This window comes from Felis catus, chromosome F1 (genome assembly GCF_018350175.1).
Source record: "Felis catus isolate Fca126 chromosome F1, F.catus_Fca126_mat1.0, whole genome shotgun sequence".
In the NCBI taxonomy this organism is placed as follows: Eukaryota; Metazoa; Chordata; class Mammalia; order Carnivora; family Felidae; genus Felis; species Felis catus.
The window spans coordinates 18,707,333-18,729,986 of record NC_058384.1 but is presented as its reverse complement, the minus strand read 5'-3'; the positions used below and the strand labels follow the sequence as shown (position 1 = coordinate 18,729,986).

Genomic DNA, 22,654 nt, shown 5'->3' with positions numbered 1-22,654 from the left:
TTCCATCCATCATGAAGTCAGAGCAGAGGTGGGATTATCAAGGGTTGCTTGATTTCCCCAGACATGTCAGATCCAGCATATCTGTCACTGAAAACTATGCAAACAACCATCATTATACTGAGCATGCTCCCCAAGCTGGGAACCGGGCGCCTGCTTGTCCACAGCGAAGTTCCTATCACCTCCCTCTTCAGTCTTCCTAGACGTCTCATTGCTAATCCTTGCTGAAGATGACTTTGGGAAGCCCTCCTCTGCCAGTGGCTTCCCCGTATCTGTGACAATTAATGAATATCCAACTGGAAAGCCATGCGGGAGACTGCAGAGAGGAACCCAAACCCCACAGCAGAGCTAAGGTGCATCGTCTTCATTTGGGGTAGCAGCTGAGAAGTGCTGCTTCGGAGACTTTTGTTTTCATTAATGCTGGAATTGGAAACCCTCCCCCTCCCTGCCCTGCTTCTTCCCGCACGTGGGACGATGTGGTCATCCCACACGCTCATCAGTAAGAAACTTTATCGCCTCCCACACTCCGTCCTAGAGCCTTTCTCCAAAGAGCTGAGTGTGGGAATTGGCTGCAAGTCAAGCCGACGTTATTTTTGCAATCCTCCAGCTAACTCACTTGGAAATGTCACCGTGTTGGGACGTGTGCTTTCCCAGCCATGCCGAGGGGTCTGCCCATATGGAGATGTGGAACAGTGCAAGTGCACGTGTGTACTTGTTCACACACGCACACGCACGAACACACAAACACGCACGCTCAGTCACTGCAAAGGAGCATCCTCTGGGGCCTGGAGCTCTCCTTAGGCAACCTTCCAGAACGTTCCAAAGTTAAGCATGCCTTTACGCATCACCTGCACCGTGGTCCAGGATAGCAGCTGTGGAAGGCAGAATATCCCCCAAGGATGTTGTCCCCCTTCTTCCCCAGAACCTGTGAGTGAGTTACGTTACGTGGCAAAGATGAATCCGGGTGGCTAAACAACAGGCTTTAGAATGAGAATATTCTGGCTCAACCAGGTGGGCCTAGTAAAATCACTAGGGTCCTTAAAAAGTGGAAGAGGGACACAGAAGAGGAGGCCAGGATGATACGACACGAGAAGGACCCCAGCAGCCACTGCTGGCTTTGTAGCTGGAGGAAAGGGGCACGAGGCAAGCAATGTGGTCGACCTCCAGAAGGTGGAAAAGGCAGGGAAACAGATTTCTCCTCTCCAGGCTCCAAAAAAGAATGTGGGCCTGCAGACACCTTGTTTGTAGCCCCCTGAGACTTATGTCAGGCTTCTGATCTACAGAACTGTAAGATAATAAACCAGTGTTGTTTAAGCCGTGAAGTTTGTGGTCATTTTTACGGCACCTGTAGAAACAGAAGGAGGCAAAGGGCAGAGAGAGAACGAGCATCGCTAACGTTACCCTTTGTAGCTCCCAGCCCAGTTCCTAGAGGTGGCTCCACGGATCTTCTAAACATGCATCAGGGGTCTCCGGAAGAATGAGCTGGAGGAAGCCTGCTGATCTGTTTTCCACGTCAGCCTCCCTCCTACGTTGTAGCAGCACGCTCTTTGGGAGAGATGTCGCGTACCTGGAGCTCTTAGCCCGGTGCCTGGAAGCCCTCGGCCAAGTGCACGCTGACATTCTCCCCCAGATCTGCCCAGGTTTGGAACCGTAGGTGTGTCTCAGGTCCGGGTGGGCTAACGGCAAACCCCTGAGGTTGAATGGCTTAGTGCTCTGGTTGGATCCAGCCAGAGGTTGACTTTTGCTGTACTTTCTAAGGGTTTTTGTTTACAGTTGTACGTTTGCCCGATGGCTTGTTTTCTGATGGAAACACAGACTAGCTGGATTCAGCAACTTCTCTCACTGCTCCATCCGTGGACTTTGTTCTGCCAGTTGGGCAGCTGTGGAGGCATCACACACACTTGCTTGATTTCACAGCCCCCGTCAGTCCTGGCCACAGACGCTGACTGCCCTTTGCAAGATATGTAGCTTTTATGGGTCTACAAGCAGCACGGGCATCCAAGCTAAATCAGATTTTACTGGCTATCCAAGATTGCCATTCGCCAAAATTCTTTCTACCCCAGATCTTTCTAGAGGCCAGTGCTAACCATAGAGAAACGTGTAAAACCTGGCGAGGGCCATTGGTCCAGTTTCCCAGACTCAGTGGAGCCCTCCTCCCCTTTCCTTGATCTGAACCACTGCCTCTCTCTCTTGAACTCAGTTTGGCAGAGTAGCATGGCTTTCAATTTTGTTCTTGCCACCTGGATCACCCACTCATTCCAAACTCCATTAAAACCCCTTCCTTCAGGATGTGCAACTGGCGTACTTCCCTGTCTGCCCTCCCAGGGTCACATGGGACCGTTTGACTCTGGGCCCGCCTCTTGCCTGATGTCTCCACAGGGGAGGAGACCAGGAGGTTAGATGTTACCGTAGTCCAGATGTCTTACAGACATTGCCCTTTTTAGATGGAGCACACCAGCCAGTTGCATTTAATAAAAGCCAACAGCTACCTGGAGGATAGGTAAGTCAGGGCTTTTGGCCACATCAAGTCCAGCCCAGTCATGTCGGAGGAGCCCTTAAGTCAATGTTGATCCTTCGATGAGATTTGCACCTCACCCCTTCACCTACAGAATGGGGAATGAGGGAAGGCAGGGGCACCATGCGAGTTACCTCAAGGCATTTGACCTCAAGGGTAGCAAGCACACATCAAGTGTAGCCATTTCCAGGCCTTGCCTGGATCACCTCTTGGTGGGTTTCTACTCTCTGGCAGTGTGGTGGCCTGTGCGTGCCTCCTGCAGGGCACAATCCATCCCGGTTGGGCACCTCTCCGTGGCCGTGACACGTCTCTCCATTGGATTCCTGTGAACACCACCACAGAGCCGGCACGTCATGTGTTCCCCGCCATCTGTCACAGCAGATGCAGAGACTGTAACACTTCGAGCTTAGGAGGGCATCCAACACCCTTGTGGGGTCTTTAAAATTCACAGCTAACAGTCGGAGCTTGTGCTCGCATGAAACCCCTCTTAAAGTCAAGATTTAGCATTTGGTTGCCATAGCAACTTCCCTCATCAAGTCTGAACTCCTTTTCCGTGTAGATGGCCCAACTGGTTTTGAGGAGGAATACAGAAGGGGGGAGTTTGGTGGGTTCCGGAAATGAGGATCGTTTGAGAGGCAGATTTTGGATATCCTCAAACTCTAGCCTGGTATGTTTGAAAATGTCTCTGTTGATCCGGCTTTGGGCCGCATGTGACATTAGACGGAGGGAAGCTCTATCTGTTGTCGGCAGCGGGTCCCCACGTGGTAATGAGTGATGGAACCTCACAAGGAGATAATGACTGTGAAGGCAATTTGAGAAAGGTGAATGTACTCTACAAATGGTAGATACTGCCATCATTAGGAAAATCAGGCTTTGCTTGAACTCTCAGTTGTTACTGCATTTATTTTTACATGTTTTGCAGTAACTAGATCTCGAACGTGGAAAGACTTCCTTTTTGGTCAATCCTTAAGTCTAGGGCATGGCCTCCAGCCAAGACCCTTCTAAGAGTCGAAGTGATGGGCTCAGCAGCCTCATGAGGTTACTTCCTGTTTTTCAACGTCCTACCCATGCCTGATGTCCACAGGGACAGCTGGGAAATGATCTCCTGAAGGGAGAAGCCAGTCTGTGAACTAGACCCACTAGTTGCCTTTTATCTCTGCATCTTGAGAGTTGATGGTGGTCGTGTTATCTGTAAATTCAGGGCAAAATTTGAGATGATTTAATCAATTTTCCATTTTGCACTGTTTATAAAATCCCTGTTTGTGCAAATAAACAAAACAAAACAGCAACAACAAAAAAACCTAACTTTGTTCCTGCCCTTGTGTGGCTTATAGTCTAAAGTCCATGCTTTCTTTGGAATTGGTAAGATAGGAAGGCTGACCCCTTAGTAATTTTCTTCTTTTATGATCCTCTGGTACTTGTCTTCTTTATCTTCCTCTCTCCTGGAGAAACGTCATTCATCTGAAAGCTTTATTATCATTTCCCCGATTTCTAGCTTTGTTTTCCTATGTTCCACTCCTAGCTCCCTGACCATTCTTGGACACAGCTCAGCACCACTGACGCCAGTAAATTTGAGCCTATTGTGAATCTAGCCCACGTGGAAGCCTGAGTTTCCCGTACAGGAGACAAAGTACTAACCTCATACTCTGTGTGGACACCCCCTAAACTAAGAAGTGAACTAATTGTCACTCCACTCCTCAGCACCTTGAGCTAAACAGGTGTGGGGGAAGAAAATGGGTGTTACCTGGTAGTGGGGCCCTGATGGTCAGTAGCTTATAGGCCCATCTGGAAAAGAAAGATTAACCTTAGATCCTAACGACAACAACAACAACAACAACAAAAAACTGCTTCCTTTAGAACCTACCCAGTCCCTTCGCTCTAGGACGGTGGGGACCCCTCGCTTCATTTTTATTGTTTTTTATCTTGGAAAGCAGAAAATCATACTCCAAGCTATGTATATCCCTTTTTAGAGTCTCTTCCTAGAAAGATGAGGAAACCTTATGTCCCTTGTCTCTTCAAGGCATGCCACTTCTACTATTTACAAATGGTGGGAAGTCATACCCTGTCCTTCTACTACCTGTGAACTAACCAGCCAGTGACAGAGTTCACACGAGTGCTGCACTGGCTCCGGTCTCAGCAGTTTAGGGATACACAGCATTGCTTAAGGATTACTAATATAAGGGCACAGCAGCAAATGTTTCCAAGATCAGTACTAAGTGGAGCAATGATTCTTAATCCTTGGGGGTCTTGATTTTGCTTGTAAATCAGAAGAATGTTATGGAATCCTGCTGTGAGGAGATGCGCGCGCGCGCGCACACACACACACACACACACACACACACACACACACACGGTGTTGTATACAGTTCCAAAGGGGTTGTGGACCGCTTGGTATATTAACGGAGTAACTAATGGTAAGGAAGCATAGTAATGTTCTAAACAAATATAGAATTGTGGATGGTTCTTCTGTTTAAAAGCTCCAAAATAATTAGCCATTTTCATTTAAAAACGAAAACCCAGAGTTCCTAGAAAACCATAAGAAGTATAAGTGACCTCCTCTAAGTATGTCGTTGTTCTATGGGCTAATGGCCTGGCATGGTGCGAATAAAGGTCCAGAGATGGACCGTCATAAGCTCAAATATGAACTCTGCCATTTATAAGCTGTCTCCAGATCCCTCAATTTTTCTGAGCTTCAGTTTCCCCTATCAGCATAACAGAGCTAATAATACCTACTTTTCAAGTTTCTTAGAAATATTTGATGAAATACATCGCTTATGTGCTCTTTAAATACTTATTGATCACCTAATATGCACCTTGCAGTAGACTGGGCGCTGAGAAAACACGGTTGAAAAAGTTCTTTTGCTCAGAGTTCTCGTTCTTTGTGTTTACCGAGCACATATAGTAGGCTCTTTGCAAATGTTAGATTCCTCCACTAGAGAAAATTAGCACGTAGTGGAAAATGGAGAGATTGGGGGTGTGTTCATTCCGTGGGCAGTAGAGATGGGGATGTGTGACATAATGGGATTTATTGTTTCTTCCACACCATTATTAGAGTCTGAGTTTAATCTGATCATTTCACGTTCATTTTCTCAAACAGACATGTTAATCAATTCCTTCATGTTTCTTTTCCTTCTTCCTACCCTGCTTCTAAGGGGAATGCCTTTGCTACGAAGGTTACATGAAGGATCCAGTACACAAGCATCTTTGCATTCGGAATGAATGGGGCACAAACCAGGGGTAAGTGAGGGGATGGCAGATGAGCCGGTTCCCAGATGTCACCCTTCTTCATGCAGACAGGACGCGGAACAATTGCGTGTAGAGGAACGGAGCTAAGGGGTGGTTATATTCTGAATAGCGAATGGGTAAAAATGTCACCATGCATTTCCATATTTATACCATTCCAGTGACGTCCGTGTCATCTTTTTCTCCATTTACGAGTTCAGAGATGATGCCTCTGACTCGCAGCCCCACAGCCTCCAGCTGGGATCTGAAAATCAAGCTGTCCCTCTCCTCCTTTGCATTCTACCGCCAGCCACCAGGATTCCACAGGCAGAACTTAGCTGTTGATTTTGTTGGAGACACACGAAGCCACACAGACTCCCGTGGAGCTCTCCCAGAGCTCAAGGGGCTTTGTGAGACTGACATGAGGAGACACTCGTTTTCCCCACCACTGTCAGCAAGGGGGAAATGTGGGAATGCTCGGTACCAAGTAAGGGTATCTTGCCCAGATCCCCAGTAACCATTTCTTTCGGAGACCTTTGCTTTCCCCCAAGCACACGTGACTGGGATAGAAGTTATCTTGTCTTGGATTTTTCTTTTATTTTTTTTTTTACATTAAAAAAATTATTGTGATGAAATACACATCTCATAAAACTTAACCATTTTCATCATTTTTAAGTGTACCATTCAGCGGCATTAAGGACATTCACATTGTTGTGCAACCGTCACCACTGTGCGTCTTCTCTTGCTTTTTAGAAGCAACTTTCTACTTTGTCTTGGGTGCTGAGAGCTTGCTTTCTGTGTTGGCTCCCCCATGGAGCAGAGTGGATAGAGAAAGGGGTCGATAAACACTAACTAATAATACCAGTCGATGGAACAGGGAAAACTAGAAAGAGATCAAGGCAAAAGCCATCTGAGAGTGATTGCTTTTCTGCAGATTAGAAATGTGTTTGCAGCCTGACAAGGTGGAAAAAGGAACCACCATCATTTCGCACATTGCATGGAGGACTCATATCCCCGGGGTTGACGATCAGCCCCTTCTGTGTGATTCTGAAGAGACCAAGCCTAGAATATTGAATGTAGTTCTGGACTCTCAAAGCAATAAATATGGAGACAAATGGGTGAGAGTTTGGAGAAGAGCAATAAAAATGATTGAAGAGCCCAAGGGAGTGATTTATGACGAAGGGTAGAAGAACTCAACTCAGAGAACTGGCCAGCTGATGACTAAGTCAAGGCGTGATAGATGCCCATCGACGTTAGAAGAGGGCAAATGTTCTGGAACGGGTTGAGGTTGAGGAATAAGGACAAGAGGGAATGAAGTTAGGGAAAGGAAATCTGAGTCACAGGTCAGAAAACTTGAGGAAGTCAAAATGCCATGAAATTTTTCTGTTAGTGAAAATGAAGGATTGCTCTGTTTCCACTGAACCTGAGATCGCATCGGAGAGGCTGCCCCCCGCGATTTGGAGGAAGGTGTTAGTAGAAGGGTAAATGCACATGAGGTAGCGTCTTGTTGAAAGATGGGTGGGGAGGACAGAAGGCTTGGCTGATAGATGTCAAGCGGCGTATGAATAAAGGAGTGCCACTCGCTGTTTAAAGTCCCTTTGGTCCCCTCACTCCCTGACCCCTGACACGTTTGCATAGCGGATGGGGAGCCAGGATATTAGCTTCTGTGGTGGCTGAGCCTCTCGGTTGGCTAGGATTCTTACTGAGTAAAATGTTGTAAAGGGTGATGGATAACCAGCTCTCTATCTCTTAGCCTGCAAACTTGCTGCTGAAGAAAACGACAAAATATCATTTCGCTTTTTGCCCTGAATGATCCAGGCTGGCCCTCTGCAGTGATTGGATTTGGTGGCTAATCGCTCAAGCCTCCACATCCCTCGCCTTGCAGACAGATCATGCGAGGACGGGCCTGGCCTTACTTGGTAATTGCACAGGGTTTGTCGTTCCCTCTGGCTGCGTGTAGAGGCAGTCTTAGGATGTAGACGAGAGCCTCCAGGGACTTGGTGGAGGCCCCGCGTTGGTGTCATTTAAAATAAGACAGGCTAAAGCATCGAGTCGCAGACTGACAGGAACATTAGCCCCAGGAAACAGACAAGGAGACCTAATCTGTCATTTCCATCTCTAATTTCCATTATTCTCTGATCATCACTGTCTGCGAGGTCTCGTTTTGGACACTAATAAAATAATGGAGCAACTGTTAGGAGGGAAAAAAGTGACTGTCTTGGGGATAATGGAGCCAGGAGTGATAAGCAGCATGGGTTTATATGTATATAAAAAAGTGCCAGACAAATGGCTGCATTTTCCTCGTAAAATGACAAGATGAATGAAAAGTGGAGGATGCCATACATCTTGATTTAAATCAGGGCTCTGAAGCCACGTTTCTCTGAATGATTCTCGCAAAATTAATCGAAATTGATTTGAACGTGAAGTCTGTCACTTGAGTTGAAACCTGCCTGACAGATTGCCAACTAATGATACGTATTGGGGTATTATGGAAAACTCGATGGTGGGCCTCATTTTCCTGAATATTTAATGTTCCGGAAGGTGGAGATACGCAGCGTGTGTGGGTATTTATGTTTTTCACCTAGGATCCTTGTATTGCGTGTATAAAAATGGCTGAACGTTCTTTTGAATTAGAACAAGCAAATCCCAGGCCGGTCATCTTTAAAATGAATCCCCTTGTGAAAAATCTAGGCTAATGTAGAAGGGAAAAAGTAGCGATAAGCATCCGTTATTTCAGGCAAGGAACAAAATGGATTAAGGACACAAATGCAGAAAATTACAAACGGATGATTTGGTGAGGCAGAGAAGTTAACACCTGTGACTTCACCCAGCCTCTGCCTTGTGCTTTGGTTTACCTAGACCCATGTGTGTCTGCGCGTGCACCTACGTGCACGTGTGTGTGGTGAATGTGTGTGCGTGGTGTGTGAATGTGTGGCGTGCGCGTGTGCATGTGGGTGAGTGAGCGGATTAGTTTATAGAAATCCTCTCACTACTGTGCACCATCGTTCATGGTTTCAACAAATATCCCCTCCATTACCTATTGTACCAGGATGAGCTAGATTGCTAATTATAAGAAGATGTGGTCTCTGCTCTGGAAGAACTAATAGTCTAGATGGATAATGGGCACATAATGAAAAAATTACATTCAATTCTAAGACCTATTAAAATAAAGGTGTGAGCAAAGGTCAATGTGATTACAGTTTAAGGGGTGACTTATGTGACACCTGAGAACCGAGAATAGGATTTCGTGGAGAAGTTAGATTTTGAGCTGTTCAATTTAGCAGCTAACATAGGTAATTCCGAGCAAAGGAAACAGCATATGCCAAGGCGTGGAGATCCAAGAAGCATGGCTTTTCCAGGAGTAGCAAATAAATAGCCCAGGGTAGCTTAAGAATGCAGTTAACAGAGACAGGAGAAGAGGCTGATACAGTAAGGAAAGATTCGTTCTTGAAGAGCTCTTGCTTTCTAAGGTTTGGGACACGAAACTTCCGTATACGTGCCCTTAAAATTGTTAGCAGGAGGGAGAAATTCCAAGGTGTCTGTATATTTGGTGGGATATTCCCTCATTATACATTATCATTCTGAGTCCTTCAAAATAAATTAAAATAACCCTAAAAAGAAAACAAAACAACACACACACGCACATGCACGTGCACACAAAACGGAACAAACCCACACATATCCTCTTGAGACTATCTAAATGTGTATTTATTTATCTGGATTCTGCACGTAGAACATAGTCCTAAAATTATTCTGTAGATAAAGTTGTCAGGATCAAACAGCAAAGAAGGACAGAATAGGGCACCATATATATAAGGCACGTGAGTCAAAGGGGTTGCCAACAACCATTTTTTGGTGACTTTGGTTCTACCGAAAATGCCCAAGGAGAAGTGAGGCAGGTTGAGAAATGTGTGAGTGGATCCGGGTGGTGAATCTAGTCACCGTAGTGCACCCAGGTGACAGGATCAGGTCACAAGTTGTAAAATTGTTGAACTCATTACACAAGAGGCTCCTGTTCAATAGAAGTAAAAATAGCTTCAAAAAGATATAAACGAAGTCATGGATGACAGATTTCTAATGAGTTACTAAAAGAACATGGGATGTTTGAGGTTACATTTTTGGTCTTCGAGGTTGGCAACAAAAATCAATCATTTCCTGCCACAGCATCCCGGTGACAGGTTGTCCAGCAGAGGACCCAGGATGAAAGGGTCTTACCCCCAGCGTGAGGCTTTACCATGTCTTCTGTCTAACCTGTATGAATTCACTAAAAAACCCTCAGCCTCCTATCCCTGTGGCTTTATAGATACAGCCAGAGACTATTGGAGTATGTATTTAGTATTTGTTTGCTAGGACAACAAGGACAAATGGAAAATTTTCACAGACAAGAAATGAAACCAATAAATGAGGCTGGAGGAGGCAAGAGAGATTGATTTACATGAACACATTAGAGGAGGGAAAAAAAAAACAAATTTATTTAGCTACTTTGGAGATTATTAAGAAAGGCTATCAATAGTTTTTTGTTGTTGTTAAATCAAAAGTGTGCCCAAGGGCTTCTAGATACATTTTTCAGGACACCACATTAGATAAAATTCATGCATTTGAAGATTCCCTGTAAATAATAGCCTGACTTCTTATTCTGGCATCTCAGACACAGAGGGCAACACCAAGGAGATTTCCCACTAAAGAACCATCACAGATCACTAGATTTCAATGCTGAAGGGTTGTGATCGGGTGATAATTCATGAGAGGGGAAGAGCCGGCAGTAGGAAACGAACAGGTGTTTCTCTCAGGCTGTAGAAGCCATCGTCAGGAATGGCCCTGCTCATCAGAACCTTCTTTCACTGGCTGCTCAAGAGGCAACACGTTCACCATGGCATCCCCAGATAAGAACACATGTGTGCGTGCACATGCACACGCGCGCTCGCTCTCTCAAACAGCCCACGCTGCCTTAATCTGGCCTTCCCATTGTGCCAGGTGCTTACTGTTCTCTCCTTCTATTTCTACCACGTCTGCCTGCTGCACCCTCCCAAGAGTGACTGCCTGGGGATTCTAAATCCATATAAGGAGCAAATGTCCCACCCTGTAGAATCCAGTTTCCTTTTCAAGCCAAGAATGAGGACGGTGTCGGTCATGGTTAGCTTCAGTCCCTCTTTCCGGCTCAAAATACATCCTCGATGGCAGTAAATGGGAGGGGGGCTGCCCAAACGATGCCATCGGTAACATTTGTCTGGAGACAACTCTCAGTACCATGACCGGAGCTCAGTGGAAAGGATGCCTCTGCCTCTGGGTTCTAGGTATCGAGCAGAGACCAGGCTCCCCCGATTACTCAAAATGATCCCAAACCCACTCTCACCTCCTGACCACCTAGAACTGAGCAAAGACCTCCTCACAGCTGTCTGGCAGAGGGCCACTGCTCGCCCATTGGACGGCAGCATCTGGGATGCCGGCGTGCCTCTCTGATCCCAAGTCCCGGTCTTGGGCGGTGTTTGGCCTACGTTGACCTGCCCAAAGTCTCTTCAGAAGTGACTCAGACAGAGTCAGACAGTCCTGGGTGACATACAACATTTCCTGACTTCCCTTTGTCCATTTCTAGCTCACTGTCTGGCTTTTATTTCCCCACCCACGTGTCACTGATTTCTGTGTCACCGATGCCCCATTCACCTTCCCCCACCCCCTCAGACAAGATTTGCAAGCCAGCCTGGTACTGCTCTCTGTATCTCTGGGTGCGCTCCCCCCCCCGCCCCGCCCTCCCGACCGCACTGTCTGTGCCAGCTCCTGTCACTGCCATGCCATGCACAAATGGGATTATCTCCCCATTAGCTCTCTTTTTGTTCTCCTTTTCTCTGTTTCTCTGTGTGTGTGTTGTATGTGACTCTTTCTAATTATACCTAACTTATCCACATATTCCTAACAAGGGTTCCCAGTGTTTGGACCCTTATTTCTCATTCTTCTTTTCTTCCCTCCTTTTTTCTTTGCTTCTGTCTCCCCTACTTCCCCCAGGAGTCGATGGAAACGTGGCTGTCCTTTCTCCCACCCATTTCAATGTCAAACAGATCTTCATCTTAGCTCGTAGAATTCAATCTAAAGCTCCTAGTTTCCTCTCTCTTTAGAAGCCTCGCTGTAACCTGATTCCAGCTGAAATATTGTCCGTGGGAGGAGAACCAACCCCTCCCTGGACAAGCAGGCGGGAACTGAGCAATTGAACGCAGATCTCCACCCGCCAGGACCCCCTCAGTCAGGTGTAATGGGATCGGTTCCCCCACTCGGCTTGGGAAACTGCACCTCGTTCTCGGGGATTTTCTCAAGTGAAAACATGTTTGACTTGACCCATTTTCACAAAAAGCGTGCGGTCAGCCCGCTGAGTACAGTGCTAGACCTTGTACTTTGCAGATAGACATCTGGCTAGGAGAGCAACCGAAGCCTGAAACCTAGCCCGTGTTCACCGAGGCAAGCAAACCCTGAGACAAAGGCAATGTTTGTCCAGATGGGCACCTTTTTCTAATTTGCACGGAGGCGCTTAATGAGCTGCGCTGAGCCTGGCTGTGGTCATTTTAGGTGGTGCCCTTTGCTCCCCTCTTAGAGGCAACGGTAACCTTCTTGGTTACTTAGGATGATACGGAAGCAAAATGCGTCATTAGTAATTGACTCCCCAGTGCATCTGGGCAGCTTATTTAAAATACGGATTTCTGATTTCTGCCCCTAGAGATTTTCATTTCACAGGTCCGGGAGAGAGTCCAGAATCTGTACCTACAAAAAGTTTCCCCAAATGCTTCTGAAGCACAGCCAGAAGCAGTTCTTAATGCTTAAGTCTTAAGACTTAAGAACCCTTCCTGAGCTGGGGCGCCTGGGTGGCGCAGTCGGTTAAGCGTCCGACTTCAGCCAGGTCACGATCTTGCAGTCCGTGAGTTCGAGCCCCGCGTCGGGCTCTGGGCTGATGGCTCGGAGCCTGGAGCCTGTTTCCGATTCTGTGTCCCCCTCTCTCTCTGCCCCTCCCCCGTTCATGCTTTGTCTCTCTCTGTCGCAAAAATAAATAAACGTTGAAAAAAAAATTTAAAAAAAAAAAAAAAAGAACCCTTCCTGAGCTGGAAGTGGAGTCTCCAGACCCCTTGGGAGGGCACCTTCTTGCCACTGTACCCACCCCCTGCAATGCAAGTAACGGATTTGTAGACTGTGGCTGAGTGCATCCTAAAGGATCCTTGAATTTTACTGATTGGGAAATAGAGAGCCAGAGAGGTGAAGAAACTTGCTTAAGGTTACAGAGCCGGTGGCCACGCTTGACAGTGATGGGTGGGTATTGGAGCTAAGTCAGTCAGGTAAATACAGGTTTCAAAGGGAGTGCAATGTGAATCGCATAGAACACCCTGAAGGTCAGTTACCAGCTGTAGATGAGAGGTGGACGTTCTGTGCTCTCCACCAGCTTCTCCGAACCCTCCTCCCCCTGGGACAGAGGGGCCTCACTGTGCCATCCTTGCCTGAGTGACGAGCGTCTGCAGTCGCCCCCTGCTATACTGCCAACCCCCTGGAGGAGGGTGTAGCTATCACAGTGTTCTCTCTGACTAGTCCAGTCACGGCACCAAGAGACTTATTTTAAACAGTGCCGGAGGCGGGAACACTCATATTTCCTCCAACATGACCACCAGGGTGAAAAAAAAATCAACCTCAATTTACCCTCCCATCTGCTCAAGAATGGAAGATAAATTGTTTCAATTTTATAGAAATGAATGTTTTATGTCTTGCCCATGCTTTCCAGATAGTGTCCTGAATTTATATATTCTACTGAATGCATGGCTATTTTCCACTAGGAATGCTCACTGGACCTTCAGCTTCCTTGGGTTTTGGTCTAAGAATACTAGGTTTGAGAGTGCTGTCATTTTCCCTGGCTTTGGAGGTCTTGGCTATGTATCTTTTTTTTTCCCCTCTAAAAGAAATAGAAAAAAAAATCCACTCATTATCCCATGCTCAGAGAAAACTACCATTACCACTTTGCCACATTTCCTCCCAATTTCTTTTGCTATGCCTCAAAAGTTTTGCTTCCCACTGCCCCCCTCGATTCTGTATATATTTTTGTTCTCTTTCATAATTTAACAATAAGCATGTATTACTCTTATAATCACAGAATTTGTAGGAAAAAGATAAGGAAGCTTTCAAAGTATCTTTGTGGTACATTACTATTGTCAGGACTTTTTCCACGAGAAAGTTATTATTATTATTTTTTTAATCAGAGAGCGCGGCATAGGGGAGGGGGGCAGAGGGAGAGAGTGAGAGTCTCAGGCAGGCTCCGTGCGCATCATGCAGCCCGACACAGGGCTTGATCCCATGACCCTGGACTCATGACCTGAGCTGAAATCAAGAGTCGGATGCTCAACCAAGCCACCCAGGCGCCCCCATGAGGAAGTTACTCTTAATGGCTAAACCTTCCATTTTAACCTGATTTTAGAGGAAAGGAGAAAGTGGTTCAGGGTCTGGCATTCTGGTCAAACTCTAATAAAACATTTCTGTAGGTCTGGATAGCAAAGGGCTGGATGAACCCCAAGCAGTGAGCCTCACATTCAGCACAGTGTTTAATGCAGTACAACTTCAATGTCACTGAAGACGTTGAGCCCTCGCATAATGCTGATTAGTAGCTGTGATAATGGTGGACTCAGTGTTTGTTTTTTAATATCCTAACCTTGATAAAAATCCTACAAACTGGTTAAGAGGTGAGTAGTTAGCAGTGGTTATTCCACCTACAATTTCTGTGAAAACAATTTTAGTAAAAATAATCGTAAGGTTTATTCTTCCTAGAGAAGTATTTTTGGGTTCTTATTCAGACGTTCATCCTGTAATGATCTTTTTGAAATTTTATTTCATGTAATTTCAGAAACTGGAGAGCAAACATTTTGTCTCTACGTATTTGTTTTTTGCCTTTCTTTTTAAAAAGGGATGCATGTAACTGGTAGAAAAATTAGGGAAAACACACACACACACACACACACACACCAGTAAAAAGAAGAAAATCCAAACCACCTGAAGTACCATTCCCTGGAGGGAACTCATTGTGACCTTTTGTTTGTTTAGGTATATTTTTTTAACAAAAATTGCATCATATTGTTATAGGTCTTGCTTTGTTTTACACACACACACGCACACACACACACACACACACACACACACACACACACACGTATGTATAATGCAAACGGTGCCTAGTGTTATTTGAGACTCAATAGTATGATGACCAGAATCACAGAGTGGTGAACAGAACTGTCTGATGCCAACATCTGGGCTCTTACTAAACCATGATGTAGCTTAACAATTGGGATAATCTTTTTCCTCCTTATAGGCTCCTTTCCATCAAGCTTATTAACCATTCCACAAGGTTTTCCACACCAAGAGTAGCATTATTTGCTTGAGGAGATACAGCCCAAATCAGGCTTTCCAGTCAAGGTTGCCCTTTGGATCCAAGACCCTCAGATGTAGAGGGCCCCAAATTTCAGTTGTGCAGGACCTTGGACAGCTGCTCAGAGCCCCAGTGCAGCACTAGCCTAGTTAGTCCGGGAGGTGGATGATCCCATCGGCTGCCCAGACCACAGTTCTCAGCATGGACTTCCTCCCATCCTGACGTACAACAGGGACTCCTTCGTTTGTAGCCACAGGAAAAGGGTGACTTTAAATGGAGTGAGGTCTTGCCATTGTGGGATGGTCATAAATGGGAACACAGTCTACACTGAAAGCAGCCCATGTGGAGTAGAATTAACATCAGTGCCAGGGAGCCATAATACTTTGCATGCCTGGTTTTCTAGTACTCCCCCCACACTCTGCCCTTCAAGTGCTATCGTAATAGAATTGATATTAATATTAGTAATAATAATAGCTGACACTTCTAGTCCTTGCGATGCACCAGCCACTCTTCTCCATATTTTTCTTGTACCAACACATGTGGTTCTCATCTCAATGCTATGAAGTAACTACTGTTGTCACCATTCTATAGGTGAACCTCTTGAATATTGCAGCAATATTGAGAGTCTCATAAGCCAAAAAAATGAAAAGAAAAAGAATCTTGGTCCCTAGAGAGAATTTTCTTGCGTCTAATCCCTCAAGAGCTAGAGTCTGGAAATGAAATGAAAGCCAGAGAAAAGCCGCAGTTCAGCCTTGGGGCTCTAGGGGCAGGGGATCCATGAGTTGACGTCTGGATTAAAACAATGGCAAGTGTGTGGTCTGTAGTTAAGCATCTCTTTCAAAATGATGTAGAGTCCCAGGGAAAGCCACAAGTCACTAGAGGGACCTTACTGGAGACCTAATAAACACAGTAAATGTCATTGGCTTCTTGCCCAATCCAGGTTTGAAAAAGCACTCAGACACATCCTGGGGGCCCCAGGCTGGTAACTGTCTGTCAGGGGCAGGCATCTGCTACTGACTAGCTCTGTGCTGTGGCCAGTGTGGAACCACGGCCATGTGTTCAAGTCAAGATGGCCCATTACTATAGCAGGGGACATGGCAGAGCCTGTATGGATCACATTTACTCATTTACCAGCACCATCGAGGGAAAATAAAACACCTACTCAGGTCCTTGTTTTTCACAAAGATTTCAGAGCTCTTGCCCAATAGGTCAGGAGTGGTATCTTCATGTTTGAGCCATCCATCCATCTTCCCCAAGCTACTTGGCCTAGCAGAAAGGTTGTCTGGAATATGCTCAGAGGTTTTTCCTTCCAGGGATAGGCTTGGGTATCGTTAACTAAACTTCACTTAATAGCCTTGATAAAACCATTTCATCCGTGCAGGGAGGCTGTGGGTTCCTCACTTCCAAGAGGATTAGTGTTCACCTGCTTACATTTTCAACTGTAAGGGAGGCAGCAGAGCATAATGGTAAGAGCATAGAGTTGGACTCAGACACATTTGGGCTCAAATCTCATTTCTTTTATTTAAAAGCACTGCATTTGGGGCTGAATTCGTAACAGTTTTGAGTCTCAGCTTCCTCAGTAAAAATAAGGATAGTAAGTATCGACTTCATAGAGTTGTTATAAGGTTTATGAGGAAAACAGAAATATGTTGTACTCAATAATGCTAAAGAAAATATGGAAGCTCTCAATAAGTGATGGCATTGAGTTTTGCACTGGCATGGCCTCATTTATGTTCTTTGGCCTGCCACCAAATGATGTGATCTTAACATCAGTTTGGCAAGTTGGGTTTAGAATAACCTACCGCTAGAATTTAAACTTCACCAGGGCATGAACAATGCCTCGAATTTCACTGCATTGTCACATCCTAACACACTATTATCTCTTACCTCCTGTAAATAATAATGGGTAATACTCACAGGGTGCTTTCTACATGAAGGCATTATTTGTAAATGCTCTGAGAATGTTCCTATTGTTTCCTCTTCACATTGTGCAGATGAGGAAGCCATGACATAGAGGGTCCAATAATGTGCTCAAGGGCACACTGTACCAATGGCAGGAGATGGAATGTCCCCAGCAGTCTGACCCTGTGTCTAGGCTCTCAGTGTGATGGATGAGGACAAGTATGGCCACCATGTGGCCTCTCAGGGTAAGGCCCTCCCAGCACCCAAGGCCCCAGCACTTGTTTCCAGCCTGATTGAACTGCTTGCTTCCTGACCATACTTACTTTTTACTTCACCCCCTCCCCACTTTTCCTCAGGACATGTCTTCCCTTCCAAGTACTCCCCCCTTATCCTCTCAGTTAATTCTATCCATTTGCCAAGGTCCTGCCCAAATACCTGCTCCTCCATAAAATCTTCCCTCCTTCACCAGTTGGAATTCATCTCTTCCTCCTTTGGGCTGCCTCAGGCCTTGTGGCAGTTGCTACATTATGCCTTGGTATTTCTATTCCTATACTGGTCTTGACTCCTTGTAGACCATAAGACCTTTGGAGCAAGAGCGTAATTTTGAGTCTCATTCTCAAGCACATACTGTGAGGCATAGAATATGTGCTCAATAAAAATCGAATAATTGGTGAGATTTCAAGCATTATGAGAAATAGACTATCAGGGAAGACATTTATGTCAGGGGCAGGAAGGATGGAAGGTCGTGATACCACTCACAGCACATCACTTCCACGGAGGACTTCCTGTGTACCAAACACCCTATTCAATCTTCACGGTAGTCCTGTAAGGTCCAGTCCATTAGGAACTTAAATAAGTGAAGAACTGAGTTCGTACAGAATATTGGTTAGGACTGTACAAGCAAACCCCTTGAGTCCAAATCCTGGTTCTACCACTTACTGGCTCTACCCACTTCCCTCGAGCAGATTACTTAAGCTCTCTGTGCTGTAACTTCCTCTCCTGTGAATGGGGATAATAATAATAACACCCACCTCATAAGGTAGGTAAATGAGAATCGTGGAAAGTGAGAGTATCTAATGCATGGGAGTTAGCATCAGGCATCATAATACCTGCCAGGCGGATGGTTTTCAGGAGGGAGGACTTGCTTCCGTTATTTAAAATCTCTCAATTTTGACCATTGATCAGCAGTTCCTGCCCAGGCTGGGGTTGTTGTTGTTGTTGTTGTTTGGTTGGTTGGTTTGGTTTTAACTTTTTTTCCTCTCTGTCAGCATCAAAGCTGTCATCCTGAAGAAACACCCCTGCTCTTCAAAAGCTTCGTCTCTCCCTTCGCCAAATTGTTTCCTAACAGGCAGAGGAGGGTGCTGTTGGACGTACAAGCCTAAACTCAAACCTTCTTCCTAATTACACCGCAGTCAGATTTTCCACGCAAGCCCCTAGCGTGGCAGGATGCCCTCTTTGAAGTCATTAGTCTCCACAGCAGGGAGAACACATCATCAAAGGCTCCGTTTCCCAGCAACCCCTGCTGTGCCCTTGTGCACCAGAGGAAGACTCCCGTTTCCCAGCAACCCCTGCTGTGCCCTTGTGCACCAGAGGATTGCAGAGGGAGAGAGCAGAGCCTACAAGTGCATTAAGTCTGTTCTTCTCTCCTCTGGCCCTGAACCGCGATTCCTTTGAACTGAAGCCCAGGGACAGGGCCGGTGATGCTATCGCAAAACCTCTCCCCATTCTTTCAGTTTCAGCCAATTTAGCGATTAAACTTGCTAGGGCCAGGGATGGGGGATGTGGGGCATGGTTAAGGTTCCAGTTGGTAATCTAAGACGCTGAAGAGTTGGGAGCTGGGAAGGGAGGCGGTGGTTCTGAGGCTCCAGATACTGAAAATGTAGTTGGTAATGACTATGGGGAATCTGCAGTGAAGTTAAAATTCTGTGTGTGTGTTGGGGGGGGGGGGAGGGGTCCCTACACTTCAACCAGACAAACCTGGATTAAAAAAAAAATTTTTAATGTTTATTCATTTTTGAGAGAGAGAGAAACAGAATGCAAGCAGGCGAGGGACAGAGAGAGAAGGGGACACAGAATCCGAAGCAGGCTCCAGGCACTGAGCTGTCAGCACGGAGCTCGACGCGGGCCTCGAACCCGCGAGCCATGAGATCGTGACCTGAGCCGAAGTCGGATGTTCAACCGACTGAGCCGCCCTACCCGCCCAGACCTGGATTTTTATCCTGGCCTTACCTCTTACTTGCCTCTTCGTTTCTGACTTTCAGTTTCTTGATCCCTTCAGAGTTCAGTGGCTACTGTGAATGAAATGTTTAACAGAAACATTTACTTAGGCCTAGGTCTTCGCTTTCAGCAGGAACCTGGGCCTTATTTCAGCCCTGATGTCTGAGGTCTCTGCCCTATCACTGCAGTCACTCCTTGCCTGCACTGTTATGTCCCAGTGACACTGAATCTGTTGTCCAGCCTGTGTGTCCTTGCTTACCATGTGGGCGCCTGGTTGTGGGGTGTTCTGTGCCCACAGTGGTTTTTCCTAAACCCTTCCCTAGCCCACTGCCAAACTTTTCTTGCTATTCCCAACTTAGCATAGAAGTCTGCATCCGGATAACCCCCTCCGAGACACCTAACTGATGCTACCCAGTGTTCTTCTCTGGTCCTGTGACTCCCCATACCTATCTCTGCCACTATTTTCACACCATAAGATAACGATCGGATAATTCTCATCATCTGTTCACTAATCTGCCTCTGCTATTCCACCTTGCAAGTTCCTCAAGTTCAGGACCATGTCTTACTCATCTTTGCAACTCTATGGCATTTCCTGTCACATTCGGTATTAAGCGCTGAGTGCACGTTTGTTGAATGAATAAGTGATTGGTTGCCTGTAAGGGTATGCCTGTAAACCTTTCCATGGTTTTCCCAGTGCATTTCCTGGTGCTTAGGTCTCCTTAGCCACAAAAGAGAACTCAGCTTATTTTTATTTAGTATTTGGCATGGTGTTCCTTTCCGAGTTAACTCGTTTGTCTTCCAAGGGCCACTAAAGCAGTGCACTTTCATGATTCATTCACTTGAAAAACATTTAGCGATGACCTTCCACGTCTCAGGGATTGTGTTAGGTGTTCCTGAAAAGAAAAGATGAATGATATTAGCCAACAGTCATGTAGGGTTTAGTATATGCTGGGCACTGTCCAAAGCACTTCACGTTAACTCAGTCTTCACAACAACTTTATGAAGAAGGTACTGTCACCATCTCCCCTCATTTTGCGATCGATGACATTGAAGAACGTAGACTGTCCTAGCCCGAGTAGTCTAGAAACAAAACCTAGATGTTACGGCTTTCTAGGAAGGAACGATCCCACGGGAGCAGAGTGGGGGGAAGAGATGACTGAGACAGGACGGGGCTACATTGGCAAGCTGGCGACAGCTTTACAAGAGGTCAGTTTTTGGACACATAGGACAGTAGCATAGGTAGGCCTTGTGGAAATGTGTACCTCTGATCAGTCCGTGAGGGTGGAGGGTAGACAGGAAGAGGGTGCAATTTATCTGCTGATTCTTTCCAGTCTCCTAGTTCTCCCGGGGGATGCTAACTTCTGTGGACATAACACAGCGTTGGAGTGAATGGATCCCATTCTGTTCACTTCCTTCTCACGCCCACCCCCGCCACACACACGTTACCGCCCAGCTGAGGCTTGGATGAGGGTCAGCCTCAAGTGAGGAAGTGAGGGATCTCGTTAGAATTACAAAACTTCACCCTTGGCCTAAGGTAATATACAAAGTGCAGGAAGTACAGGATGAAGAGATTCAAATATAGGAAAGTTGGAGGCTGTAAGTACAGTCCGAGGAATGAATGAATGAATAAACGAATGAATGAATGGGTAAGTTGAGATGAATCGAAGAATGAGAAGGAAGCATCCTGCGGACTGAGGTACGTAGGTGCGGCAGTGGCTCCACTGATAACCCGAGTGCTAATGTGAGTCGCCACAGCAAGGTGACAAGCTGACAGAGTCCCGACTGACCTAGGCTAGGCCACCTAGAGTGTACTTGCGAGACAGATGCAGCCAGACTTTAGAGCAGTTGGTTCTCCGGAAGGAGAGTGTTTCTGGGAGAGCTCCTAGACGCTTTTGGCAGTGGGGATGGGTAGTGTCCAAGGATAAATACTCTGTTCCCACGTACCCCTAAGAACTGGTCCGAAAACCCATCTCAGAACGCTCCTGCTTTTGCTCTGCTCCTAGCTCCTGCCACAGCAGATTTAAAAGGCTCTTCCCTGGGGTTTCCTCGCACCTGGTGTAGGCAAATGGGAGAATAATTCGGTGCTATACTGGCATTCTTGTCTCTTTCCCCACTGGACTGGACAGTGGTGGAAAACTCCTTGAAGACACAGACTGTTTATTGGCTCTGTTTCTGCCTTGTTGTGTTTGCGACGCCTAGACCTCTCAGTCGTACAGTAGGTGTTCAATAAACATTAAATCAATGGCTGAATTAATGAACAAATAGTGCCAGGTGGCTGAGAGATCTACCGTAGGCCTTTTTCAAAAAGCAAAAGTAGCAAATTTTTCTCGCCTCTCTCTTTTTCTGTACCCGCCACCCAAAGTAATACCTGATGGTAGAGATTGCAAGAAAGGTCATCTTAGGAGAGATACTAAATCTTATTGGAAAGAGGAAGAGAGACAAGGTTTTCTTTTGCCATTTCATTCTAGACAGGTGAGAAGGATCCTTTCTGATCCTCATCTAGTCTGCCTTTTCTTGACAGGGGCCGCAGGGGCCCAGCCACAGGTCCTTAATGAGTTTGGATGCAGAATTCTCATTCTCTAAGCTTGTCTTTGTGGCTCTCATTCACGGTGTTCAGAGCATATGTTTTTCCTTGAAGGGGGGTTCAACCCAGGAGGTCACTTCTCCGGTTATCTTTCAGCTCCTCAGAACCGGTATTTAACAGTGTGGAGAAGCAAACGATTCTGGTTGGGATCTGTTTCAGTTCACTCCTGTGGGTGCAGGTTAGACGCTGAGGTAGTGATCTGATTGTCACTTCTCTCTGCCTGTCGAGGGTTTTACCTGCGCTTTACTTCCTTGGTTCCCCGAGGACACACGGAGGGACGTGGTGTGCCACAGCAATCTTACAGGGGCTCCGTGAGCAGAAACAGGGATAGCTGTCAGATACCCTACTTTCTACCTTCAATTTAGAAATTTAGAATTTAGTATTTTGTTTTCAAGTGACCGCTGAATTGTTAGGAGGTCAATAATACTAATACTTAAATTGTTTGGACCTAACTACTTAATAAATGAAACTGGTAGATACTTCTTTGGACCTGGAAGAGCTGTGAAAATTATTTTGTCATTTGGGGCACGGGGAGTGCGGCAAGTCCGGGAACGTCTCCTTACTTATGCGGTGACCCCAGTAAGGTGGGCATTATTTTCTCAAGTTTATCTCTGAGGAGACTAACAATCAGAGGAATCTGAAAGGCGTGTCAGCGGTACAGCCGAGGTTTGAACCCAAGTCCACCAGCCCCCGAAGTCCAGGTGCCTTCACGGTCTCTCTACTACCGAGTTAATGAAGACCCGATCTTAGACTGTCCGAGTTAATATGGGCTATGGCAGGAATTCAGCCCAACTTACAACCTGCCCATGCCACACCCCTGATGAGCGGGAGGAGTTAG

General features: G+C 46.2%; 1 protein-coding gene across 8 annotated transcripts in view; it reads left to right on the top strand.

Annotated features, from left to right (window-relative positions):
* The window catches only part of ASTN1 (astrotactin 1), a 302,845-nt gene that overhangs the window by 158,710 nt on the left and 121,481 nt on the right, over positions 1-22,654 (top strand). For all 8 annotated transcript variants that reach the window (XM_019821665.3, XM_019821664.3, XM_019821666.3 and 5 more), the window contains exon 8: positions 5,665-5,749. In XM_019821665.3, the coding sequence (XP_019677224.3) occupies positions 5,665-5,749 (85 nt within the window). The remainder of the gene's footprint in view (positions 1-5,664; positions 5,750-22,654) is intronic.